General features: G+C 62.8%; 1 protein-coding gene across 8 annotated transcripts; it reads right to left on the bottom strand.

Moving 5' to 3' along the window:
* Nucleotides 1-1,172: 1,172 nt before the first annotated feature.
* KCNAB2 (potassium voltage-gated channel subfamily A regulatory beta subunit 2) lies at nt 1,173-27,164 on the bottom strand. 8 transcript variants are annotated; one of them, XM_038166509.2, is made up of 16 exons: nt 27,029-27,164; nt 19,006-19,125; nt 18,626-18,667; nt 8,874-8,917; nt 8,160-8,197; nt 7,922-8,001; nt 6,241-6,285; nt 6,013-6,057; nt 5,889-5,932; nt 5,708-5,794; nt 3,075-3,160; nt 2,840-2,960; nt 2,651-2,745; nt 2,273-2,393; nt 2,113-2,201; nt 1,173-1,889 (listed from the first exon to the last, which is right to left on the bottom strand). In XM_038166509.2, the coding sequence occupies exons 2-16, from the start codon at nt 19,080-19,082 to the stop codon at nt 1,800-1,802; spliced, it is 1,104 nt and encodes a 367-aa protein (XP_038022437.1). In that variant the 5' UTR covers nt 19,083-19,125; nt 27,029-27,164; the 3' UTR covers nt 1,173-1,799. The 8 variants fall into 8 exon arrangements, with proteins under 8 accessions (XP_038022437.1, XP_027299202.1, XP_038022438.1 ...); XM_027443401.3 differs by lacking the exon at nt 27,029-27,164 and adding an exon at nt 23,450-23,607; XM_038166510.2 differs by lacking the exon at nt 27,029-27,164 and adding an exon at nt 23,035-23,171.
* Between the last annotated feature and the right edge of the window lie 22 nt (nt 27,165-27,186).

The following is a 27,186-nucleotide window of genomic DNA, read 5'->3' as shown; positions in this document are numbered from 1 at the left end:
CCATCTCCCTCCAGGTGAGCTCTGCACGGGAAGCAGCCGCTGCCCCTTGCACACTCGCCTCCCACTCACACGTGTGCCTAGCCATATGTGTGTGCACACAGGTAGGTATTATGGATATAAAAAGCCATATATAGAGTTTGATATGTAACTGTAAATGGGCATTGATATAGGTACAGGTGTAATGGTATAGCTTTAGCTATGTGAATAGATAAATATATAAATGTGTATATATTTTTATATACATATGCATGCATTTACACACATGCATGTGCACATATCTAAATACACAGAGAGGGTGTGTGCTTATGTGTGTAGGTTGAGCTATACACATCCGTAATTTCTACAAACGTGCACTCTTATCTACATACGTTTACATATGAAGATCTGTGTATAGGGATGGGTGTAAATTCAGGTATTGATATCCATAGCCCTACATACATATGTTTGTGTTTACAGCTATGTATGTACACATTTACATATCTACATTTCTAATTTGTGCATATACGTATACATAGATGTATCAATATATTTATGTATATGCATACAGGTGTATATATGTCTCCGTGTATGTATCCATGTATGTGATATATGTTATATATGAGTGTACATGTATCTACACACACATGGAGATGTGTAAATGTGTCACTGCCAGTCTATAGCAATAGGTACCAGTATATAGACTGACATATCCAGCTGTGTGTGTTATATCCACACGTATATACACTTGTCATCTGTGTGTGCATGTATTTACGTATGCCTGTCTGTGTAGACGCCTATAGCTGCATGGAGCTATGCAGTTCTGTGTCTGCTTACACGTGTTTATGCAGGTTTGCACGCAGATACACACACCTTGCACCTATCAGTACCTACACGGGTGTATCTGTATGGGCTGATGTGTAAATCTGGCACACACTCACTCACACACTGTCCCACCCCCCCACCTCCACTCAGCCAAGTGCTGTGAGCTGCTGCAGGACAGGCGGGTGCTGCCCCTTGGGGGCTCTGCTTGGGGAGGGTCTGCGCAGGGCCCCCCTCACAGGGGCACCCCGTGCCCCCCACATCCCCCTCCCAGCCCCCAGCCTCCCCTCCCCTCCCGCCCCCATCCTAGGCACGGGTGCAGGAGCAGGCACGCTGCCCTGACGCCACCGGGGAGAAGACTTTGGTGTTGGTGGTGGTTTGGTTGTTGTTTCCTTGTTGGTGTTGTACAGCAGCCTCTTACAGCCCGTGCGGTCCCGGCCAGCAGCCAGCCCTGCACGCGCAACGCTCCCGCGGCCGCCGTGCTCCGAGCGCGCCCGAATGTTACAGCCTCCTCGTCCAGAAACACAAAGTAAAGAAGAGAAGCAGCGGGGAGACGCATGCAACGGCCGGAGCCGCCGCCGCCCGGGACAGGTCCCACCGGCCGAGTCCTCTGCGCGGTGCCCATGGAGCGCGCCGCGTGCCGGGGCCGCGTGCCGGGGCCAGCCAGGCCAGCGCAGCGCAGAGCCCGAGCCCGAGGCGCCCGTCGTCGTCGTCGTCGTGCACCATCGCGGGCAGCTTCTGCAGCTGGAGAGGAAGCTCCGAGGCCGGGCATCGGGTGGGCACCGCCTCTGCGCGCTCCCCGGCGGTGGCTTTTCTTGCATCCAAAATAAATGTTACGTAGTAAGCATTATGTTCTCTTGCAGCGACATTTGAAACGATTTCTCTACACGGTCTCGGCGCACTGTGTTCTCGATGCGAACCGCTCTCCACTTTGCTTCAACAAAGCGTAAGCAAGCGAACAGGAGGCGAGGGCGGCGCGGCGTCCCAGCGGCGGCGCGTGCTTAGGATCTGTAGTCCTTCTTGCTGTAGGGTTTATTGCCCAGGATGCTGTCGATCTCGTGGACGATGGAAGACGACAGCTTTGGAAGAACCTGTGCGCAAGCAGGGAGCACGGTCAGGATCCAGGTGGGGCGGTGGGTGCAGAGCTGGCCCCGTGCCCTGCACCACTCCCAGCCCTCGGCAAAGCAGCGTCTTTGACTCAGCGTTCCAGCAGGCAAGCCCACGCTTTTTCTTCTGCAAACCCTCCCCTTCCCACATGGCACAGGGCAGCACCGGCCCTGTCCCCTCCTCGCCGCAGAGCCGCGCGGGTCTCACCTGTATTGCTCCGATGTTCTCCATCAGCTGGTCGGCGTTGGAGGCACCCAGCAGGACGGAGCTGACGCCCTCGTTCCGCAGACACCAGGCTGGGGATGCAGAGCGTGGAGCCTGAGCGTGGCCCGGCCGCCCCCCTTGCCCCCCTCCCCGGCCCCCTTACCGATGGCGAGCTGGGGCAGCGTGCAGCCCAGGCGCTCGGCGATGGCCTGCAGCTCCTTCAGCTTGGCCTGCTGCCGCCGGCCCTCCTCGCTCAGGATCTTGTCCTTCAGCCACTGGTACCCCTGGGGGTGGGAGAGGGGGGTCAGCAGCAGTCTCTGGCACGCCGCCTGTCCCATCCCCTGGCATATGGGACCAGCACCTTGCAAGTAATGCGCTGTGCTTTCCATAGAAAAGGTAACCAAAAACGTCCCCAGCTCTTAGCTTCTCAACCTCTGCACCCCCTCCCCAGCACCCACCCGCCCTGCTCTGCAGCCAGCCCCTCCCTGGGGGAGCCCCGAGCACTACGAGTCCCTTGGCACCTGCAGAGTGCGGGGCTCACCTTCAGCGATGCCCGTGAGTAGGGGGGGATGCCGCCATCGTACTTCCCTGAGACGATGCCGCAGGCCAGCGGGGACCAGGTCATGGCACCAACACCTGGGGAGCAGAGCAGGGGCTGAGCTGGCTGCTCCCCGCGCCCCAGCCCCTCCTGCTGGGGTTGGGTGAGGGCTCGGGGGCACGGGGCCGGTACCTATCTTGTGGAAGAGCTCGGGCAGCTGCACCTCCACCTTCTCCCGCTGGAACATGTGGTACTCAGCCTGCTCGCAGATCGGCGGGATCAGGTTGAACTGCCGGGCCACCGAGTACGCCTCCTGCCAAGCCCGGGTGCAAACCATCAGTGCCCGCTGTGCCCAACCCCACCACCCTGCGGGGCTGTGCAGCAATTTGGGCACTGAGGCCTCTGCAAGCACCCGTAGCAGCCCTACCATGATCTCCATGGAGCTCCAGCGCGACGTCCCCCAGTACATGGCCATCCCCTGGTTGATGACGTGGGTCATGGCGCGCACCGTCTCTGCCGGGGAGGAAGGGGAGAGCGGCAGGCGGGCGTTAGGGAGCGGGACCCGCGGCCAGGAGCGCCGCGGGGAGGGGGGCTGGCGCTGCACAGACATCTTGCAAGCAGTGTACGTCCAAACACCAAACCGGGGCGGGAGTTTGACGCGGAAATTAAAAGAAAAGGGAACCGAAAACGACCCGCGAGAGAGAGAGACTGCGCTGGGAAATCGCTTCTCCACACCTAGTGCTTTTCCAAAGCTATTAAAAACAGACCCGAATCAAACCACATGAGAGAGTCACATGGAGCTGACATATTTAGGTGTGATTGTGCTGAGATGAGCAGGGAGAGACAAAAAGGATGTGATTTATGGTCCCCCAGGTGGGGGTGGTGTTCAGGAGATGCTTTTGGAGAGGGAGCAGGAGGGGGGCTGAGGGAGCAGGCGCCGGCGCTGCCCGGGGTGGGAGATGCTGGGCTCTGGGGCACCAGCACCAACGCTGCGTGTGGCACCTGGAGACCAGCTGAAAGCATCGCCCTCACACCAAAAAGACAGAAAAAGTAGGGGAAAAAGAGAAACAGGCAGAAAAGGGCTGCTTTGAGTACTCAGCACCCAGACAGAGCTGGAGTGGGTGCCCTGCTGCTGGCGGGGCAGCGGCACCACGAGGGAGGCTGGCACTGCCTCCAAGGTGGAGGGGCTAAAAGCCAGCTCCGGCTTTTCCCAAAATGCTCCATCGCAGAAATGAGTGGCAGGTAAAACAGGGCTTAAGGACGCACAAAAAAGGAGCACCTTCCCCAAACCCTGCATTTAGTAAGTGGTGTTGGCAGCACCGCGGGTCTCTCGCAGGATGGCTCTGGGATGCGCACGGACCCACGGCACGCGGCGAGGGCGCCCGGGGCCACCACGCCGTACAGTGCTTGCAAGGCTGCTTGCAAATGCCACAGGAGAGGGGGAAGCTGGCGGGCGGGCGTTTCTACAACCCTCAGGCTGCCCATCCTCTGCACCCAGCATCGCCCTGACCTCCAAAACGAAACGCTGAGCCGGGCTCACTGCTCCATCCAGGGCTTGCAGCCCGGAGGAAGGGGCTCGGTGCCGGGACCGACCACCGGCATTGTGACCTCAGCCTTGTGCTGCTCGGCTGGGGGGGGGATTTGGCTGCATCTTCAGCTGCTGGCCCCAGGCAGCTGTGAACCATGCAGGCTGGGTTGCAAGGCAGGCGGTGCTGCCACGCCAAATGGAGGAAGCAGGAAGGAAAAGGCAGACAAGGTTTGGTTTAACACCACCAGCGCATGCACCAGTGGGCTGGCGGCTCGGCCAGGCACTGGGCTTGTGGGAACCAAAGGCTTTGTCAGTCGGCTCCGGCAGCTCTGCGTGGGACGAGAGATGAGAGAGAATGGAGAAAGCCTGGTCCTGCACGTGCAGGGAGGGGGAAAACAGGGGGGGCAGCCTGGGGCTGGAGGAGGCTGCATGCAGCTCGCTGGGTGCCGGGCTGGGGGGCTGAGAGCTGGCCCCACGGCACCTGGGAGCTGCTCTGCTCTGACAGCGGCGCCTTGCAGGGGATTTGCACCCCCTGCATCAAGACATGACACTTGAAATCCCCTGCAGCAGGGACCGTGCCGTGTTCCCCCCCCGGCACACTCGCCCTGCTCCCAAGCGCTCTGAGCCCCATGCACGGGGCTAAAGCAGCGCGTCCAGTGGCAGCACGGCCCGACCGCAGCCATGCACGGGGAGAGGAGCAGGGGTGAGATGAGGCGACGGGGAGGGGAGCCACCAGCTGTTTGCTTTGTTCCTTTACTTGCAAGATGTTCTGGGGGCAGGGGGAGTATTTTTGTTTGGCTGTTGCTGCTGTTTTCCTTTGCGCATTTTATGGAGAGGATTGTTTCGGGGGGGGGGGAAGGAATTAAAATTAAAGACAAGAGCGGGTTCTGTCCCATAAAATGCCGCTGGGGTTCAGACTGCGGGTACGATGTACCTTCTATGATGAATGTTCTTGACTTGGAAGAACTAAATGGGTCCCCTGGTGATAAAAGAAAGATGTAGAGAGACCAGAGGTTACAGCTGCCGGCGTATCACAGCGAAGGGCACGACGAGGGGCGTGGGGCTGGGGGCGCCTCCAGCACCGTGGCAGCAGCCTCCGGCTGTCCAAGCATGGCCGGGGAGGCTCCTGGCAGCGGGCGAGGAGGGGGGCGTTCTGCAGAGCCCTCACTTTGTGCCCGTGCTGAACGCAGTGACAGAGGGGAGGATTTATGCTCAGTAATGGAAAACACGCTTTAGAAGAGAAAGCCTGCCACACAAAGCATGATTAAAAACCCACGGATGGCGATGAAATACAAGACGCACGATGCGATGCACGGCCCAGGCTGCCGGGAAGCGGCCCTCCCGCTCGGGACCAGCACCACCGAGGGGCGAGAGGGGAGGAAGGGACCGGCTCTGCCCTGCGCTGGGCACGCGGGGACAGCGGGGCCGTGGTGCTGAGCAAGGGGCACGGCCCCGGGGACCTGGGCTGGACGCCTGCTCCCGCCCGGCACGTCCCGGCACCCGGCTGGCACGGCGGCGCCGGCGGCACCTACCTTCCATCGGCGTGTTGGGGTCGGGCCTGTTGGCGAACACCACGTCCACGTAGTCCAGCTGCAGCCGCTCCAGGGACGCCTTCAGACCTGGCCGCACAGCACAGGGGCCGTCAGGGGCGGTGGCCGCACGCCGGGCTCTCCGCAGCCAGCCGGTGGCACCGCGTCCTGCCCGCTGCCCTACCTTCGATGATGTGCTTTCGGGACAGCCCCCTCTCCGTCTCCGCTCTGAAAGAAGAGGAAGCAGAGGTCAGGGCCCGCCGTGCGCCGGCCGCTCTCTTGCAGGGCAGGGTGGGTGCGCTACCTACTTTCCTCCCCAGAAGATTTTGGTGGTGATGACCAGGCTGGATCGTCTGCGGGGAGAGGGGAGAGTCACCGCTGTGCCTGCAAAGCCCCGTGCGCCCTGCCCCGCGCCCCCCTCGGCCCCCAGCCCCCAGCTCCGTCCCCAGCCCGTTGGCACCGCAGTTGCCAAGGAAATTTGATGCACAAAAATGAAGCACTGCGAAACGCCTGACCCAGGGAAAAGCCGTACCTACCTCCACCCCTTCTTCTTGATGATGTTTCCCAGCACAACTTCAGCCCTACAGAAAGGGAGACAGAAGCCGTGAGCTCTTTAGGCTGGTACAGGAATTAGGTCAGGAACGCTTCGGTAATGAGAAGCGACTGCGAGAGGCATCGGGGAGCGGAGGGCGAGGAGCAGGAGAGTGCTGTGGGGCCGGGCAGAGCCCTTTGGGGACACCCAGGGCCCGGTGCCTGCCCCAGGGCCAGCCCTGCCGCCCTCCTCGTGGTCTCAGCCCCTCGCACCCAGCCCCAGCCCCTCGCCCCTGGGGGTTGCCAAATCCTCCCGAGGGCGAGCAGAAGGGGAAGGGGAGCTCAGGTGTCTGCAATAGGGCTGAGGCTCAGCCAGGCAGGGGAGCCTCGCTGGAGACAAGCCCTCTGGAGAGCCATTTCCAGGCTCCTCCGGCAGTGCCGCTGCTCCCCAACAACGAGAGCTTTCTATTTTTAAGCGGCTGTGTGGGCCTGCTCCTCGCACCGCGATGCATCGGGGCCACCCCTCCCGCGGAGCAGCCCCGGCACACGGTGCCCTGGGAGAGCCACCCGGTGCCCCCGCGTCCCCGGGCACCACACGGCGCCGTCCTGGGGCTGTGATGGGACCAGGTCAGCACCACCCAGGGCTGCTCGGGGTGCTCCCCGGCTGCGTTTTGTCAGAGCCGGCGCAGGAGCCTCCAGCACAGCCCCCCCCCAGCCTCCTGCCACCCCTCTGCCGGCACCGCGTGGCCTGGGCAGAGCCCTCACCTCCACGGGAGAGGGCACAGCGAGACGTAATGTTTGAGCAAATGTGACATGACTTCCGAAAACGAGCGCGGGGAAGCGGAATGATTTAATTATTTCCACTCTCCAAACTTTTAAACCAACCTGCATGACAATGGCTGTCCTCACCCAGCTAATGGAGAGCAAGGAGGACGAGCAAGCCCTCATTACTGCTCTCGGGGGCAACGGGCTTGCCGGAATGCTTAATATCATCTATCCTTTCACACTCTCTTTCAAATATTTAGAAACCTGGGTGGCTGCAGGCACACTGTACCGAAGAGCTTTAATTCAGCTCGGACAGCGCTGTGAATGAGCATGGCCATCCCTGAAAACCTCAGGTAAAAGGAAATCCAGCGTGCCTGGAGAACTGGGCTGGACGGGGGCTTGGAGGGATGGTTTGCAAAGAGCCACGAACCCAACGAGTTATCGACACCCATCGAAATTCAGACGTGTTTGCCTGAACCACCCAAGGGGTGCTGAGGGCTCTGTGAGGGCTGGAGGCTGCCTGGGGCTCTGGCACTGACACACAGGACTGAGCCTGCTGAAGGCAACGCTGTCCTTGCCCAAGTTTCTGGGCAACGCAGGAGTGGGTTTGAGGGAAGAAACAGGAGGTTTTGCTATCAGGTCGATATCCGTGCTGATGCTTTTAATGCTAAATATACCGCAGCCTGCAGCTGGGGGGGGACTGAGGATGCCTCAGCACTCTCCAGCCCAAAGCCCAGCTCAGCACCTCTCTGCCCCGTGGCACCGCACGGCTCCAGCGCCCGGCTGCCCAGCCTGGCAGCAGCTCAGGAACGCCGGAGGAGAGCACAGGATGCGGCCCGGGGTGAGGAGGAGTCGGGGGGAGCCCGGTGAGGAAGGCTCACACAGCACATGCAGCCCCTTGTGCCGAAGCGGGGTACTCACTTGCCAGCAGCGTAGACTTCTGCTGTGTCGAAGAGATTAATGCCATTGTCATACGCTAAAGTCATCAGCTGCTCGGCCATCTGCAAACACAAAGGGGGGGTGCTTGGGGGGGATGCCCGAGAGCCCAAGCCGAGTCCTGGTGCCCCGTGGCTGGGCCGTGGGGGGAGCCCTGCCGGCGGGGAGCCGGACCGCGTGCCGTGGGGCGCAGGGAGCGCTGGCCGCTGGGCACCATCCTTACCTCATCCGTGATCTGCCCTCCGAAAGTCACCCATGTCCCTGCGGAGGAGAGAAGGGACACGCTGAGCACGGTGGCTGCGGGTGTGGGCAGTGGGCAGGGGCCGTGCCATGGGGGGCTCTGTCCTGTCCCCGATCGCGCCGTGCCCCGACCGCCCTCCCCAGCTGCCCTGGCGCAGCACCCGTGTGCCGTGGCCACGTTTGGCACCAACGCATGTGGCAAAGCACTCGCAGCACACCCCGTTTGCTTTCTCTTATGTCGGGGGGAGAAAAAGAGAAAACCACGTGGGAACTTCTGGGCCACATCGCAGCACTGCTGCCAGCCCAAAGAAAGCCCCCTCTGATCTGCGTAAGCTTCAGCCACACAAACCCATTGTCGCCAGCGACAATCGCAGAGCCATAAATACTTCTGTCCGTGCTTTGTAAGTGGCTCACTTGTGCTGGAAGCCCACCGGGCTCGTCCTGCGCACGTTCCCAGCCAGATCTGAGGCCAGCAGCTGGCTCTGTGAGGGCGCTGCCCCCGCCGCTGCGCTGAGCGGGTGCGTATTGAGGACAAAGCAGAATTTTTTGGCCACAATTAGCTGCTGGGAGTGCAAGAAACGCCGTGCCAGCAGCTGAGGCGTGCTTTCTGACCGTCCACTTTTTCTCCCCCATGGAGCACGGGAGCCCCGCTGTGCAACCCCGAGCCAGGAGCCGTGCAGGGGGCGCGGGAACTCACCCAGGCCGAGGCAGGACACTCGCAGCCCAGACTTGCCCAGATTTCTGCAAGACAGAGACCCATTAGAACAGCAGTCGTAAATCCTCACAATGATAATTAATTAAGCTAATTAAAAAGACGACCCCCCCCCGGCACTGCCCAGCTCTTGGAGGGCACAGCCTACGTGAGCTCCCCGCCTGCACGCTGCTGCCGGGGCTGCGTTTATTCACATCCCCGTGCGGGGGGCGAGGGGCAGCAGGGAGGGTGAAACCCACCCAGGCGACAAAATGAAATGCACAACAGCCCTGCGTGCTGTGGGGTGGGCACAGAACCACACCTGGCTCCCTCAATTCCCTCAACATGAAGCGGTGCCAGCGGTCCTGGAGCGCCCGGGCTGCCCTGAGCTGCGTGGGGACAGGCAGCAGCCGGCCCCCAGTGTCCCCAGATGGACACCCTGAGGTGCTGGTGCCCCCCACCAGCCAGAGAGGGGGAAAAAGCCCAGAAAAAAACAGAGAGCTGCACAGCAGGAGGGTGGGAGAGCAGCAATGGGGACAGAGAGGCGCACACAGCACCGGGGTGCGCGCTGCGTGTGGGCACCTGCAGAAGTGACCCTCTGAAATGAGAACCCAAAAGCTGCACAGCTCTCCTCTGAACCACAAATCACGGCTGGAAAAGTCAGGCATTTATTTTAAAATAGGAAGAGTGGGGAAAGATGAAACAGCTGAGCCCAGCTGAAAGCACCGAGACCTAACCACAGTCACTGCTCTACTTCTGCAACCAGGCAAAACCGAAATAAACCTGGGGCTGCCGCGAGCCAGAAGGCACAAGAGAAAGAACAACAAAAAGGGAAGGTGGATGCGGCTCCTCCGAGGGACAACAATTGCTGATGAAACCACAGATCATTGAGCAATAGGAGTTGGCTGAACGCACAGGGGCACGCCGGCAGCAAGAGCACACGGGCAGTGCCCAGCCTGGCCCCAAAACTGTGTCAGCAGCCCCCGTGCATGCACGGTGACGACGAGCAGCGGCCCAGGAAAAGGCACGCGAGGGGCAAGGCAGGGAGAAACTGCTGGGGGAGCACCCCAAGGGGGGAGCACGGTGCCCAGCTCTGCCCCGATGTGGGGCACTGCCCCCGGGACCACCACTCCTCGCCGTGGGCTCACGAGGGGCTCGCGAGCAGAGCAGGTGCCTGCAGGCACGAGGCACCCCTGCGCGACACTGAGAATTTGGCTGGCACAGAGAAGCGGAGAATATTCTTTCGGGAACGCATCCAGGCTGGCAGACGTCTTTCCTGCCTTTGCCACAGTGATTGATAGCGCATTTTAAAAAATCACAAAGGTTCAAACAACAAGCATTAAAATAAATAAAGTGTAGGTGAGCTGCTGCAGCCCGCCCGCGCGCGGCTGCCGGAGCCGAGTCGCGTAGCAACTGCGAGGGCCCGCGGCCCCCCGCGCCCCCCGGCTCTGCCCGATGCTGGGGGGCACAGGGATGGAGCAGAGCCGCAGGACAGCGATGCCTTTTATTAATTTCAGGCTGGGATTAATCAGGACGCTTCATTTCTGCGCTGCTGCATTATTGTCCAACATCTGGAAGGCACGGGCTGCTCCCACGCCACGCAGCAGATGCTCCACGTCTCCAAACCCGTTTTATTTTTAGCCTGCTTAGCAGAGGGCAGCGGCGATTGCCACGGGCTGTCAGCACGGTGAACGCCAGGGACGTGGGGCTGCGATGCACAGGGGAGCACAGCCATGGCTCACCCGACCCGTGTCATGCCACACGGGCACCGGGACTGCTCCGGGAGCCCCCCAGAGCGCAGCCCCTTGGCACAGGGGTGATGGGAGCGCCTCTGCTCACGGCTTCCCTGCGCAGAAGTTTATGGATTGGTCGCCAAACCGAGACACGTGCAGCTACCTGGGGAGGCCACGCACGGGAATTTCAGGGAACGGGCATCCCCCCGCATGGTGGATGGCTTTTATGGCACCTGTTTGCAAGGAGCCTTTGACTGGAGGAGAGTGGGGGTGTTTGGAGAGCTCGGTGGCCCCGGTGCAGGTGTAGTGCCACCATCACCATCACCTCCCAAGGCTCTTGGAGGGACCCTGGCTCTGGCAGCCACCCGAGCAGGTCACTGCCTGGCACAGGGGTGGCTCAGGGAGCTGGAAGCACGTCTGCCTGCTGGGAGAGGAACTGGGCAGGGGGAGAGCGGCGCACAGGACGCATTGTGCCTGTGGTTTCACCGCTGGGACGTGGCTGTGGCAGTGCCCATGCCCGCTCTCCGCACCCCGGGGTGGTGCTGAGCCCACCCTGCCCAGTGCCGAGCTGAGCCCCCCCCCAGCGGGCACCCCAAGCCCTGGGCAGTGCACGCAGCCACGCCATGGAGGGGGACGTGGCTAATTAGGAAGATAACAGAGGGCGACGGCTGATCTCATGCCAGCGGTACGCCTGCCTGATGCGTTTTGCATCCCAGCACCGTTCGCATCTGGGCTGGAGCGGGCGCACGCTGCAGGGATCAGCTGGGGCTCGGCGGGGGCTCAGCTACATGGGGATCCCCTGCCCGAGCGCGTTAACCCAGGCTGTGCTGGCAGGGCACGCCGTGCACACACCGTGCTTCATTTCCAGACCCGCACACACGGACAGGGTCCGAACACTTCTCACAGCTCAGCACACGCTCCCTGGGGCTGCGAGTGAACTGGCAGCACTGCAAAGCCCCCGATGCCTTCACAGCCCACGAACAAGCGTGTGCCACCAAGTCTCCAACTTCCCCAGCTCAGCCGCTGCCTGCTCCCACAGGCTCAGCAGGCACCACGGGTCCTCCTAAACCCCAACCTGCATTTTTGGGCTACTTTTCCCCTTCCCATTCCACTGGTTTTGCATTAGGTTGGACCGAAACCGTACTGAGAGGGGAAAGACAGCAAACTGCGAGGGAGGAAACGAAGGCGAGCGATGCACACCCGGCGCAGACCAGCACTTGTAGCTCCAAGAAACCTGGAGCAGGAGGATGGGAACAATACACCCCCATCCCCGAGCCTCCCTCCTGCACAAATCACAGCCAGGGGTACCAAACGCACCCGAACCAGCAGCGCACCTCCCCGGGCGAGCAGCAGCGCGTCCTTCTCCTACCTGTATTTCATCCCCGGCTGCTTCACGCTGGATTCGCTGGAGGACGGGGCGTTCTGCACCGAGAGCTGCCCCAGGCTCCGGGCGACCATGGCCACTGCCCGGAATTTGCTGCGCGTGCCGAGGCTGGGGCTGCTGGCATTCTGCCGGTTCAGCCGGTCCTCCGCGCTCCGGCTCTTTATGCTGTGCTCGGAGCACACAAAGGAGACCTGCATGGTGCCCCGCGGTGCGGGCTGGAAGGCTCCCTTCCCTCCCGGGGGCTCAGCCGCTCTTCCCGGGCGCGCTGCGGAGCGTCAGGGGTGAGGATAACGGGGAGGGCTTCCCCCAGGAGCGCGCAGATCCCGGAGGAGAGGGCAGCCAGCAGACGCCGCGTGCTCGCTCTCAGCGCCGCTGCTCTCCTGTCCAAGGGTTAAAGGCAAACTTGGGGACGTCGCGGTGCTGTCCTCTGCCTCCAGCCCCCTCCTGGACACGCAGACCCCGGGGGTCTCCGCCGAGCGTCGCCGATGCTGCCGGTGGGTCCGTGCCGTGGGGAGCGTCCCTACGCCCCAGCTGCGTGGGGGAGAGGGCTGCGTGCCCCCCGTGGGGCCGGTGTCCTGGGCACCTCGTGGCCAGGGCTCTGCGCTGCGCTGCGGCCCCCCGGCATCGCCCGCCGGGCGCCCCTCGCCTCCCGCGACCCTCCCGCGGCCGCGGAGGCGGCAGGGAGCAGCGGCAGCAGCCTAAATTTAGACGGCAAACTCTGCGAAGCAGGGCCCTCCTCCTAACGTCTGCGAAGCATCACTCAGCCAACATGACGGCTGCGGGGCTGGATCGAGAGACCCAGCTTATATCAGCTCTGGGCCATCAATATTTGATGAGTTTTAGGAAGCAAACAAACCCTGTCAGAGCAGGTGGGGAGGCAGAAACATGACCACTTCCAGCCGCTCCGTGCCGGGAAGGCGCACACCCCCCCTTTATTTCTGAAGGGCTGCTGAAAAGCCTCTCAAATTATCTGCCTGCACCTCATCCCTCTGAATCTCCGTGGAGGAGTGCTGACCACCCTGCATTCCCAGCTCCTGTCCAGCAAAGAGACCCAGGGGGCTGCCCCCCGCTGCCACCAGGGCCAAAATCCTGGGGTCCCAGTGGCCAGCCCCCATCCCTGCCTCCACCCTGCAGGTGCTGCTCCCCCAGTGCAGCTGCAGGACGTGGGTTTTGGGGTGAAACAGGCGGTGACAGGGAAGGGAGCCCCTGGGCGTGAAGGGGTCTGTTTGCATCCTGCAGCCGTGCAGTAACAGTGCCGTGCCTCTGCTCCTAAGCTGAGCCAAGTCGGATTTAAAATCTCTTGCAGGAGTGTTTGCACATTATAAAGAACATTATTACCGGGTAAACGTGCAGCCCGTGGAGATGCCCCAATCAATCAAACCGAAACCCAATTCCAGCGTCTGCTGCCGAAGGAAGGACACGAGTGGCTGTGCTGCCCGGGGGGGGACACACAGCCGTGCCCCAGCAGGCAGCTCCCACGGCTGGGAAATTGTGGCCAGAGCAGGAGGGGAAGCACCGAGGCAGCCAGCAGCCGGCCTGGCAGCGCAGTGCCGTGCGCTCATTTCTGGAGCAGGAGGAAAACGGCTCGGGGCTGGGGACGGGCTTACGGGGGCGTGCAGGGGGATTACATAAATCAGCCTCCGATGCACCGAGACAACTTGTGATCTGCTCGGGCTTCCCTCTGCCTCAAAGCTCCTCGGTGCGGGCGGCGGGGTTGGGTAATCCACGGGCGGCAGCGCCAGCAGCCCCCCAGCCCTGGTGGGGGAATCCTGCTGAGCTCCCCACCAGGACTCCTGCTGCTGTGGCTGACCCAGGCAGGCACCTTCCCCGTGGGCACGAGCATCCCCCAGCTGCAGGAGGAGCTCCGTGCCCCCACCAGCCCTGCGCTAATCCGCCTGCAGCACTGAGCCCAGATTAACGCTGCTGCCAGAAGCTTTTGCCCACAGCCCCCAGCACAAGGGACGGCCACGGGTCTGCAGCAGCAGCCCCAGCAGCTCCCCCAAACTGTCCCCTGGGCCGTGGATGGCCCCGAGCGAGGAGGTGCCCGAGGGCCGTGCCTGCTGGTGCTCTCCATCAATAAATAACTGCTGCATGAATATTAAATGGGCTGCTGCGACGTGTAAATGCTACCTCCGCTTATTTGTTAAGCGGCCAGGACAGCTCCTCGCCCTTACTGCCCTCTCCCCTGCGGGGGCGTGAAGGCTGGGGGCCGCGCTGGGAAGCTGCAGGTGCTCGGCGCATCCCCCCTCTGGCGACGGTGCCGTAATGAGAGGGACAGGAGCGAGCTGAAACACTGATACCCGCTCACCGCCCCGCGCCCTGGACCTACATGCAAAATTAATGCAGTGCCAGCTGTCCCTGGGCTCGCAGGCAGCTTTCCGGCTCAGCAGGACATTTTCTCAGCTTTATCCTACCCCCTCCCGGCGTCGGTGTTTAATTTTGCAGTCGGTGAGGCCAGGGGAGCACAGGGCACCCGGAGGCACACATTAAATCCTCCTGCAAACACTGCGAAAGGCCAGGGCCGCGCGGTTGCGCAAAATACATTTGCACTTCCGAACTTGCCACCGACACCGAAGGAAAAGCAAAAAAGAAGCCGGGAAGCTTCACGAGCACCATCGAGCGAGCGAGGCAGCAAGGCGCTGACTGACTCCAGCACCACGCCAGCTCTCCTTCCCTCGAGGGACTGGAGAGGATCGCACCGGCGTCGAGAGAGAAACCACTGCCACGTTTGGCTGGGCAGGAAGCACCGCGCGGCACCGCACCGAGCGCTGGCACCGCTGGGATTTCGGTGCCCATCCGGCACCCCTGCTGTGCACGACGCTTCGCCCAGGTGGCCGCGGCCCCTTACCTGTACTTCATGCCGGTGGCGCGGGCCGTGCAGCCGTCCAGCGAGAGCCCGTGCGTCCGCAGGAACTCCTCCAGCGTCTTGGCCTGCGCCGCCGCGCGGACGTCCCGCAGCCGCCGCAGCTCCAGCGCGTCCGCCCGCCGCGGCTGCTGCAGCCCCCAGTCCGGGTGGTGCCGGCTGACCACGCTGCGCAGGCTCTCGCTGTACGTCATGGACAGCATCCTGCTGCCCGAGCGCGGGGGCTGCTGCGGGCCGGCCGGGCGGCGAGGGCTCAGGGGTGCTTCGGAGAGAGCCGGGCAGCCACCACGACCTCCCGCAGCACCGCGGCGCCCCAGGGACCCGACCTCGTGCCCGGCCTCGTGGGGACCCCCAGCAGGTCTGCCCCTTGTGCGGCCCAGGGAGGGGACAAGGGGCAAAACAACGGGCTTAAGCGGAACAGAAGTCTGCAGAGGAAAGGCAACGAGCAAAAGAAATGGCAAATGCGGCGCAGCAGCAGGGAGGGGAATGGAAGGGGGGCTGCCAGGCTTGGCGCATGGGGTGCTCACGGGAGGCTCAGCACCACCACGCTGCCCTCCTGGCATGGCATGGGATGGCACAGCGTGGGTACAAGCACTGCACGATGCAGCAGGGTCCCGGGGCTCCTGCTGTGATGGTGCTGAGCTGGGGGCCATGCTGCAGCCTGCCACGTGCCCACCTCGAGGCACGGCTCTGCTTCTGCGGCGGGCACCGACCGGGCTGTGACTGGTTTGCCTTTCCCTAAGGAACATCCAGCAAAGGGACACGGGCGGCCCCTGGAGCTGGCTGGGGTGGGACGAGCGCTGCTGCAGCTCCTGGCAGAAGCTGGTGCCTGCACATGGGCCATGCTCACTGGCCAGCGAGGACGCATGGCCACGCGGGGCTCCCACGGGGCAGGAATCCTGCAGAAGGGCCGCAGGTGCTGGGCGCTCACTGGCAGCCCTCAGGGTGCCCGTGGTGCTCACAGCAGGCTGCTGCAGCCCGTGCCGCCAGCCAAATCCTTCCCTGCAGCAGCAGCGCGGTGCCGAGTGCGGCCGGAGGTGCCCAGCTCCCCGCGGCAGCGCCTGCGACCTCGCTGGTGGCGGCACCGAGGAGGTGGAATTGATTTCCCTGCTGCTCTCTGGAACACGCACTGCACTCAGGGCCTGAGCGAGCTGCGTGTCTGGGGGGTCCCAATGGGCCCCGGCTGTGCCCCCTCCCCACTGCTGGCATTGTTTTTTTTTTTCTTTTTTCCCTAAGAAGTTTTTTTATGGCAGCTTGAAACAGCGTGCGCTCTTCCAATGAAGTGTGACCTCACGAAAAAAAGCAGAAAAAGAGGAAAAAAAAAAAAAGAAAAAGAAGAGCATTAACTTGCAAGGAATTACTGAAAACCCTGGGGAGTTTGAGCGATAAACAATGTGCCTGAAAATACCGTAGCACTCCTCCTGCTCAGGAAAATCACGCAGCAAGAGTTCCGACAGTGCAGGGAAATACGAAAAGAGGATCCCCTCTCCTGGGGGCAGCAGCATGGGAAGCAAAACCTCTCCGAGCTCCTGCGCCCACCCAGCTCTTTCTGCTGTGCCTCGGAGCTGGGGCCTGCAGCCGGCAGTGCTGGCACGGAGCCCTTCACCGAGGGTTTTCACCCCGCGGTGCCGGCAGCTCCCTGGCCCCAAGGGCTCCCCTCGCTCCACAGCAGCCGGGAAAATCAAAGGAGCGCCCAGCGCTGCTGCACACTCCTCGGGCTTCATCTCGCTGCAATTAAATTAAGGCAGCGGATGAAGTCGGTGGGGGTGAGGCGAGCTGCTCCGAGGAGCGAGGTGGTAATTAACTGCGTGCCCTGTTTTGACACCTCTCTGATTTTTGGCTGAGCGACATCAGCAGGCGGCAAGGCAGAGCACGAAAGCGCTGGGTGCGTCCGCGGGCAACTTATTAGCAAAAACTTGGTGCTAACGGAGGGGCGAGAAGCAGTGCCCCAGCGGGGGGCTGGAAAAGCTGCCAAAGCCCAGGCAGCGACACGCCAAAGCAGGAGCTGTTCTGCGGAGGATTGCAGGCAGGACCCCCAAGCATCCCCCTGTCCCCAGCCCGCGGGGACCCCGGCACCCAGAGCTGCAGGGCGCTCCGAGGGCGCAGCGAGCGGTGCCGCGGTGCCAAAAGACAGCAAGAAGCCCGAGGTCAGTGCCCCCCTCCAAGGGCAGACCGGGAACTTTGCAGCCCACACCCCACATCTCACACCCTGCCTGCAACGGAACAAAAACACCACCACGAACGAAAACACCCCCAACCAAACGAGCCCTGCGTTACCTTGGGCAGGAAATCCCCGCAGCCCCCGGCAGGCCCCGCTGTGTGGCTGGGGGCGCACAGACCCCTGCCCAGACAAACGCACCCCTCGCACACCGGGAGCTGCCTCCTCCGCGCCCACGGAGCCACCGGGTGCCACCGGGCCCCGAGCGCGTCCGGCCCCGCGCCGCCCGGCAGCTCGGACTCACCCGGCTTCTGGGGATCCTGCTCATTAAAATGACAAGCTCTGGGTTGTTAGGGTTCCCTTGGACAGCTATAAGACATGCACAGCTGTGGTTTTTTTTTTCATTAGGGGAGTGTCGACGCTTAGCATCCAAAGCAATTGGTGAATACAGGTCCCCCCAGAGTCAAGGTTTTTAGCAGCGCTCCATTAGCCCTATTAGGGTATTTTCTTACTAGCGAACGGGAGCTCAATTATTCATGACTTCTTCTCTAAAAGCCTGTGGATGCGCAGCTGCTTTATGAACACTGGCATCGTTTCCCCCGCCCGCAGCCGCCCCTCGCCGGTGGCTGCAGCGAGGCGCCTGGCAGCCACAGGTTGCGCCCGCCGGGATGCGCGTGGCGGCGGCACCCGGGGTGCCCAGGGGCCCCTCGGCGTGGTGGCAGCCAAGGGACGTCGGGTCCAAAGCACAAATACCTCTGGGTAGAGATGCTTCTCCTAAATGGAGATCTGCTCCAGACCCTGTCACCCTCTCCTCCATCCACAGGCCGTGCTGGGGGAGGGAGGGGGAGGCCACGGCGCATCGCCCCCCATGCCACCGCGGGCTGTCCTGGCCCGGCACCGCTGTGCACGGTGTCCCTGGAAGCACTGAAGTGGCTCCCAGCACCCTGCTGGCACCGTGTGCCGTGGAAAAGTGCCTTTTTAATTTTAGACAGTAAGAGGATGGAGAAAAAAACATGTGTTGTCTTCTGTATCAGTTAATGACATTTCTCTAAATGGAAGGAGCAGATGAAAGGGCTGGACGGGTTCCTGGAGCAGCCCTTGGGAAAAGCTAACAGGCTCAGGCTGTTCTCCGCACAGCACCAGCCCAGCCAGGCTGCTCAAGGGCGAGGAGACGACGGCGCAGCCCAGCCCCAAGCTGCGCCCCCCCCCGTGCCAGACCCGAGCCCTGCTAGGCGGCGGCGTGCCGGTGCCCTCGGTGCGCGGTGCCGCTCCCCAGCGCCCCGGGCAGCACCCAGCACACGCAGGGACCACGGACCCGACGGACAGCACGAGTCTGAGTGCAGGAAGCATCGGGGCAGTGCTCTCAGATACACGGCTCGGTTTTGTGTGGGGTGGGAGCTGGGCTCCATGATCCTCGTGGGTCCCTTCCAGCTCGGGATGCTCTGTGACTCCAGGATTTAAGCGATGGCTGAGCCCATCGGCAGGCACACAGGGGAACGTCCTGAGGGGTTCCCGCAGCCCCACATGGATTTGGGGCAGCCACAGGCGAGGGGCTGCCCCGCTGCCGGACATTTCTACTTCCCGGGGGCGTTTTTAGGGAGAAAGAAAGGACTCGGTTACCTGTAGAACTGGAGCTGGCGCTTGGGGCTCCCATACCTCGCGCTTCCGACAGCAAGGAGGAGAGAGAAGAAACATGCCACAAACCACATTAGAAAGGTGGAGGGCCCGGCGGGTCCGCGCGGCCAAACCGGGACCGGTGGCGGCAGGAAGGGGTTGGTGCTGCCCCCCTGTGCTGCACCCACCCGGGGGTGCCCGAAGCACCGGGTACCGGCACGCGCCCGGACGGCAACCGGAGGAATCCGCTCTTAAAACGAGGCCCTGGTGTCCCGGGGCTGCCCGCGGTTTGGCAGTCCTGGGAGCGTTTTTCCACCAAGCACACCAACGTCTACGGGATCACTGGGTCCTGCCGAGCCCCTGGGGCTGCCCGGCTCGCTGCTCACCTGTAGATCATCCCGGGGGAGCCCGTCTGCCTCAGCGAGAGTCGTGCCGGAGAGTCAGTGGTCGATTCCGGATACATGGAGCCAGCCTCGCGTCCCAAGCCCCGCTCTCTGCCTTACCCTCTGAAAAAAAAAAAGAGGAAGAAAAGCTGAACCAGAGCGTGCGAATGACGGCGTTTCCTGTCGCTGGAGCCTGCGAGCCGGATGAGCGTGCGGCAGGGGCACGGCGTGGTCCCCGCCACCCCGTGAGCCCCACCGAGATCCCAGCACCACAACCCGCTGCTGGCTGCTGCTCACCCCGTGTCCCCGCATCTCCCCCAGCCCCGTCCCACCCTGCCCTGCCCAGTGCCACCAGCTGCCCTTACTGGGTCGTTTTCCCCCAAATTCAGGGGCTGGTGGCTTCCAAAATTTGGCACTCGCGGAGAGGCTGGGAGAACCTGACCCAGGGCGTGGGGTTCATGGAGCAAGGCTGGGGGCTGCGTGCCTGGGCAGGGAGCAGGGGGCTGTGCGAGCCTGCACTGCTGGCGTGCTGCTGGGTGCTGAGCAGGGCTGCCTGCTGCCTGCACTGCTGCCTGCACTGCTGCCTGCAGGAGGCAATCAGGACACGCCACGGGGCAAGCCAGCTCCGGGGCTGCAGAGCTGCACCGGGGAGGCCCAGCCCTGTGCGGCAGCAGTCTTACAACACAGCAGGAAGCAGTGAAGAAATTCAGGGCCTGAAAAATTAAACATTTTGCTGACAGGGAAAAAAAATTAAAAAAAAAAAATCAACCCTGAAACAACTCCGCGAGGCTCCCTCTGCAGTGCGCGCGTTATTCCCAAGCACAACAAGCAAAGAAAATGATCCGGGCTTTTCCCGCAGTCTGCTCGCTGCTGCATGAGGGGGGTGCAGGAGCTCCGAGAGCAGGGGGGCGGATTTTGGTCTTTTAAATTTAAATTTAAATGACCTTTTTGCAGGCCATGAAACCAAACCATTACCCCGCAGGCAGCGTACTGCTCTGCGCCCTGGGTTTGGAGCGCGCCACGTCCCCGCTGCCCCCTCCCCAGCAGGTGCAGGGCCTGGCGCACAACGCGCTCGCCTCCCGGCACGCACCCCGTGCGCATCCCTGCACGGCGCGCACGCAGCCCCTGCACGGCGGCGCAGCCCCTGCAGCCCTCGCGGATCCAATGGCAGCGGCTGCGGCAGCCGGGGCCCGTCCCCACCGAGCCGCTCGCCAGCACGGCGGGAGCGCCGCGGCCGCGCTGCAGCCCTGCGCCAACGGCCCCCCTTGGCGCAGCAGGGCCGGGAGCACGGATCGCAGCAGCTCGGTGAGGACAGGATGATTTTTCTCATGGCAGGAGTCAGCTGCACTCCTCCTGCTGCTCCCTGCGGCACAGCGGCTCGGGCATTGTGGTGTAGTGTGAGCCCGGAGGGATGCTGCAGAGCGTGGCCCCCAGCGGGTGTGCGGCACCCCTGTGATGCTCGGGGGTCCTGCAGCACCAGAGCCTTGCCCCAAAGCCCCAGCAGTGCTCGGCAGCCCACAGGTAAAAGATCAAGCACCAAAAGCAAAGCTGGAAGCATCCCCGGGGGGTGAGAGTCCTCACAAAGGGGCTCTGGGAAGGGCAAAGCGGGCAGGAGCGGTGGTTCTGTTCCCGGAGAACACAAACCCTGTACACACAGCACCTCCCGCTGTTCGGCAGCGCAGGGCCAGCCGCAGCCAGCCCAGGCACTGGTCCTCCTGCACAGCACCTCCTGCCCGCCCCACCAAAGTCACCGGGATGCAAGGCGATGAGGCCGAGGGGAGCTGCACCAAGGGGCCCCCGCTCCGACCCACAGCCGGGGCAGCGGCACCGCTTCTGTGTCTGCATGAGCACAGTCCAAAAACAGACCCAAAACTATTGAACGGCTTAGGAGCGGCTCTTTTCAGGCGTTCTGGATAATTCTGGTGAGCCAGCCCCGCTGCCTCTCAGCTGGGGCCCCCAGCCCCTCCCTTGGTGCCAGGCGCCCCCCAGCCCTGTTGGAGGAGCTCAGCGGGGCAGCACCACCGATGCCAAAGGCTATGCTCCCACCACAGCAGCACAGCAGAGCTGAGCTGTGACCGTGCTCATTGGGGAACCGCTGGCAGCCCTAAAATTTGGAAAGGGACATGAGGCCCAAAAGGTGGTGCAGGGTCTGCCCAGGTGGTGCACGGTGCCCCAGGGACCTGCCCCAGCTGCAAAGCAGAGTGGCGTGCCATGAGGGGCATGCACCGTGGGGCAACATGGCACGGCACGGCATGGCACAGCATGGCACGGCACGGCACAGCCCAGGGCAGCACCAATCCCCAGGTCGGGCAGCTCTGCCTGGCCACCTGCGCATCCCTCTGGCGCCGGCACTTTCCCATTGCCCTGCAGGGAGCTTGGGACAACTCCTGCAGCTTCGGCTTCAGCGGGGCAAAACTCAGCACAAATTTCTGCAGGGTGATGTGTGGAAAGAGATGAAAAAGAGTTTTCTTCTGTGCGGGATGCGCCTGGGGCCTGGGCATGAGGAATGCCCCGAACACTTTCTGCCACCCAGCTCCCGTCCCCGTCTCCATCCCCATCCCCAACCCGTGCCAGCAGGATGGGTGAGGAGAGCGCAGCCGCTGAGATGCTGCAAGGATTTAGGGCCAAGGCGGCCCAGGGTTGAGGCTCTGATGGGCCAGCCGGGTACATGGTTTGAAGGAGGCTTTAAGTCTCGTTCATTAGAGCGTTAATTGCCGAGAGGTAACTGCATGGCTTTACCCTGGCCCTGACCAGGTGTGGTGTGGACATGGGAACGCGCTGACTGAAGTCAAACTGCCCCGCAATGAGCCGTGATGCTGAAACACCAAAGTGAGGGCCTGCGCCTCCTTCTTGCCCAAAGGGTCTCCTTCGGGCAGAGCCACCACGTGAAGCCTGAGGACCCCAACCAGCCCTGAGCACGGCCCCCTGAGCACCCCCAGCTCCAAAGCTGGTGGCAGCCCAGCGCATGGGGCCGGCAGAAACCTGGCACCTCTGCTTCCACCCAGACCTTTGCTGGTGGCAAAGCCAGCACGGGGCATCCCGCGACACCCTGCCCATCCATGGCCCTGATCTTGGTGGGGCACCCCCGGGAGCCCCCCAGGCACAGATGCTCTGCTGAGCCCCAGCAGGGCTGGATTGATGCTTCCCCCTTCCCAGGCCCTTCCCCACTGCAGCTGCCACTGCTTTGGCTGGGGCATGGCAGTCCCCAGGCTGAGCACCCCGAGCATGGGGTGGAAGGAGGGCTGCGGGACCCCCGCCATGCCCAGGACCCCGCACAGCTCCCAGCCCTTTTGTGGGGGTGCAGTGCAACCACACAGATCCTCTCCCCACTCAAGGTGCCTGTCCTGGGATTTGTTTTTTTTTCTCTCTCTCTCTTTTTTTTTTTTCGGGGTTTGGTAAACAGCGTCCTCAGCGAATTCCCCCCCCCCAACGCGCTACGGAAAAGATGACTTCAGGACGATTAGTCATATTGCCCTACTGTGACTTGCAAATGCTTTGCTAGACCCAGCGCCTGCTGCCATCACCTCCTTCCTCATGCCCTGCACGTCCCCGGCACTGCCAGGTCCCCGCGCCCCCCTGCAGGGCTGTGTGGGGCAGGACCCCCCCTGCCCGCACGGGACCCTGCAGAGCCCTGCAGGCTCCTTGCAGCATTCGGGTGCGTTTATAACCCATCCATTTAATTACCAACAAAGCCGCCCGCCAGGGGTCTAGCTGCAACACGTGAGGTCGCCTGCAATTTCACCGTGCGCTCTGAAGCACCCGGCGCTTGCTGGGCGCCCGGAGTCAATGACAAACCCCAAACCCACATATGACACCCCAGGGGGGATTCTTTCTTTTCGCATTCCCGGCGGCAAGCAGCAAGGTAACGCCGCCCGGCGCGCACCCCAGCACCCGCAAGCCCCCGGCGAGCCGCGCTGCGCCCCGCAGAGCCCCCGGCCGCGCTCCTGCTGCACTGCGCCCCCGGGAGAGGCAGCCCCAGCCCGGCGCAATGGCACAGCGAAGGGCAGCAGCACCCCGGAGCCGCGCACCTACCTCCGCTCCGCGGTCTGCAGGCGCACAAAGCCAGCCTTCCCCTTCTCCCTTCCCAACCCCCCCCCCCCTCCCCGAAAGTTTTTCTTCCTCGGCGGCGAAGATGTGCAGTTTGGGAGGAAAAAAAAATAAAAAAATAAAAAAAAAAGGAGACGCAAATCAGCTGACGGCAGAGAGCAGCCTGGCAGAGATGGAGGCTCTGCAGATTTTGGAGAGCGGTGCCAGGTGCCGGTCCAGAGCGACCGCGAGCACTCACGCGCGCTGGAGGCGGGCGCGGCGGGGGTTATTTTTTTACCCCATTCCCCTCGGTTTCCCCCCAAAAAAACAGCCCTGGGAGCAGAGCCTCGTGCCCGCGGAAGCGCGCGGCGGGAGGCGGGGGAGCCCCAGCCAAGCGCGGCTGCAGCAAAGGCGTCCTCACCGCGCTCACATCCTGACTCGGCAAGTTTTGCGCCGCACCGTGCCGACGAGACGAGCCCTGGGCTCCCGTGCCCGCCGGATGCCTGTGCCGGTGCCGGTGCCGGTGCCGGTGCCTCAACCGTGGCGCTGCCGCCGCTGCGGCCCCAGCCCCGCGCCCCCCGGGAGCGCAGGCGTGCGCAGAGCGAGCCCCGGCCGCGGCACAAAGGCAGGCTCGGTGCCGGGGCTGCTGGAGAGGGAGGGGAGCGGGATGTCTCCGCCACAGGATGCTTTTCAGTCCCGCTGGAGGCTTTTCTTAAGGAATAGAAGAAGAGGGAAGCGTCGTGAGGAGCAGGAGAGGGGCTGTGCGAGGCCAGGGTGCTGCTGGCCCCATGGGATGGGGGCGGTGGGGCTCCTTCTGGCCTCCGGAGCTGCGAATATCCAAGGATAACAGCAGAGAATCAGGGGAGCTCTGTGCCAGGCAGCAAGCAGGACTTGCACCAACCGAGGCAGTGGCCGATTTGTGTCCCACCACTGCTTTGGAGCTGAGAACAGCAGCAGCACACAGAAACCCGGGATGCCACCAGCACCACAACCAATGGGGAGTTGGATGGCGTGCCTGGCCGTGATGGGCAGGGGTCCCCAGCGATGCCCAGGAGTGCAGAACTGCATTTCGGGAGCGCTGTGGTGCTGGGTTGCCTTCCAGCCTGCGCCCCACATGGCTCTGGGCGACCCTGGGCAGTTGGGCAGTGGCTGGTACCACACCACTTCATCCCGAGCTCTTGGATACCCTGGGCACCCAGCCTTACTCCTTGGCACTGATAAATAATTTGTGTGTTTGTCTCTGCAGAGACACCGAGAGCTCCTGGTGTACGTTAAGAGAGGTTTAATAACAACCTGCCTGGCAGTGTTTGCCACCTTTTAATTGACTTTTGCTTTTTTGGCATCTTGGAAGGCTCCTCCCCAAAACACGCGGCTTGGAGGCCAAGGAGACACGCGAGGAATTAGAGCAGGCTTGTCCCCAGTGCTGGAACACCGGAGTGACCAGAGCTGATCCTGCCGGAGGCTTGGTTTAACACGAGAACCAGGGGCCAAGTGAACAAAAAGGGTCAGGATTTGAGAAGCAGGCAGGTCACACAGTAGGTTATTTTTGTTTAAATCATGAAAACTGGGTGCTCCCTGGCACCCTCAGTGAGCGCTGACCACCGTGCCTTGCGGGGCGTGTGGTGCCGAGTGCCGCAGCACAGCTGCGCTCCCAGCACCCGCGCGGATCTGGGATTGCAGCTCAGGAAAAATGGGGAAAGACATCTGCCTCAGGAGTCCCAAAATAGCCAGGAATTGAGCCTGCATGCAAATTTTGTTCTGACTGTAACCACACTTGCCTGATGAAAAACCAAGCAAGTTTTGCGCGCAGACGCAGGCGCGCTTCTGCCGGTGGCGGGGCCACTTCCCAGTGCACCAGGACTAACGGGACCAACACGTGCAGGGGCAGCTCCAGAAGACTGTCCTCTTCTGCAAAACCAGCTCACGAGTGTGCTGGCCAGCACAAAAACACTCGGAAAAAAAAAATAAAAAAAAAAAGACAAGCCAAGATTTATTGAGAGTGCCGAGCACTGCAAGCACCCCTTGGCGAGCTGCAGGATTTTGGGCATCAGGGTGTGGGACACGGGGCAAGAACCCAGCCCAGACCTTCCATGAGAGCTTTGCAGCACCAGCCTGGCAGCTCTGCTTCTCCAGCAAGCCGTGTTCACCTGCACCAGGAGTTGTTCTGCTCCCTGTGCCACGTGCCTGGCCCACGAATCTGCAGACCAAGAGCGAGGAGATGGTGACGGTGCCTGGGGCACCTTGGCCCTGCTCCCTGCCTTATGAGGTTAAAAAAATAAATGTAAAAACCACCGCTCTCCTGTACCTTCTGCGAGCGGCTGCAAGCAGAGGCTTTTCTTGCGAACCAGCAGGAGAAGCGTTGCATCCATGTATATGCAATTATTACATAACGCATGTACTCATTGCATACATGAATTTTCTAGATGTTGGCCACCCCGTCTCTCTTGGCACTCACCCATGCCAGGGAGATGTGGCTCGCAGCAGTGCAAGGTTCAGAAGCAACCTGTGATTTTGAAAGCCTGGCTTGATGCGCTCGCATGCACAACGCCAGGGGCAGTTCTGATTTCTCGAGGTCGACGTACGCGCTCCTCTCTTCTGCCAAAAGGCTTTTACCAGGACGGGAGCCCCAAAGAGCCTGCATGAAGCATCCCAAAGCGTCCGGGGCAAAGGCACCCAGCAAACCCCAGGGGCACGCACAGGGATAAAGGTTCCTCTGTGCACGTCCCCTCACCTACACACGGGGACACCTGCCTGGGAGCTCAGTCCTGCCGCTGCAGCTGGTCCCTGTGCCCCAAAAGAGAGGATGTTCAGGGAAATATTTGGGAAATATTTGGGAAATATTTGGGAAATATTTGCACTTTTTGTTTGTTTTGCTCGCTTCTTTGGCAGCAGTGACCTGGGCTTCAACACCTCTGCCCCCCTGCAGCACCAGGGGACGTGTGGGGGCTGCGGGGAGCTGCGGGAGCGCCCTGCCGGGCCCGGGGCCTTCAGGAGGGTTTCGGGGGCAGCCCCCGGGGGTGCTGGTGCCGGGATCCGGGAACGTGCCCTGCTGCGGGCTGGCACCGACTTCACAGCAGGGTGGTATCGGAGTGAGGGCGGGCACGGCACGGCACGGCACGGCACGGCACGGCACGGTATGGAACAGTACGGAACGGTACGGAACGGTACGGAACGGTACGGTACGGCACGGTACGGAATGGCATGGCACGGTACGGGACGGTACGGAATGGCACGGTACGGACCGGTACGGCACAGAATGGCCCGGTACGGCTCTGGCACGGCATGGCACGGCACGGCACGGTATGGAACGGTATGGAACGGTACAGTATGGCCCGGTACGGCTCCGGCACGGCACGGTACGGTTCAGGCACAGCACGGCACGGCTCGGCTTGGCACGGAAATGTACGGCACGGCATGGAACGGCTCGGTACGGCTCGGTTCTGGCACTGTACCGGCACGGCACGGCTCGGCACGGCTCGGTACCGTACGGCACGGCACAGCCCGGTTCAGGCACGGCTCGGCACGGCTCGGTTCTGGCACTGTACCGGCTCGGCACGGCTCGGCACGGCTCGGTACCGTACGGCCCAGCCCGGTTCAGGCACGGTTCAGGCTCGGCTCGGCTCCGTTCATCTCGGCGCCCTCGTGGGGGGCCGGCCCCGCCCCGCCGCCGCTGATTGGCTGCGCCGCCTGCTCCTCCGGCCGTATGCAAATCGCGGCCGCCCCGCGCGGCTCCCATTGGCTACAAAAGGCGCGGCCCCGCCCCCGAGCCCCGCCGGTAGCCGCCGGCCCCGCGCCGCCACCGGGACCCCCGCGAGCCCCGCGCCCGCCGCCCCCCCCCCCCCCCCCCCCCCCCTCCAGCCCCGCAGCCCCCGGGCCCAGACCCCGGCGGTCCCGCCGCCAGCCCCGCGTCCCGCCCGGTGTCCCCCCGGTGTCCCCCAGCCCCGCGTCCCTCGGCTCCGGTCCCGGTCCCGGTCCGTTCCCCGCTCCCGTCCCCGCTCACCGGCGCGGGCGCTGCGGCCGGAGCGAGCGGCGCGGAGCGGAGCGGGACCGAGCGGAGCCGAGCGGCGCCTCCCCCGCGGGGCGGCGCCCATCGCCCCAGTAACCCGACGCCGAGCGGGGCCCGACCACCCCCGGCACGGGGGGGAGCCGCCGCCGCCG

Source organism: Anas platyrhynchos, chromosome 22 (genome assembly GCF_047663525.1).
Source record: "Anas platyrhynchos isolate ZD024472 breed Pekin duck chromosome 22, IASCAAS_PekinDuck_T2T, whole genome shotgun sequence".
Lineage (NCBI taxonomy): Eukaryota > Metazoa > Chordata > Aves > Anseriformes > Anatidae > Anas > Anas platyrhynchos.
The sequence above is the reverse complement of the archived record's forward strand: the minus strand, read 5'-3'. Positions and strand labels throughout refer to the sequence as shown.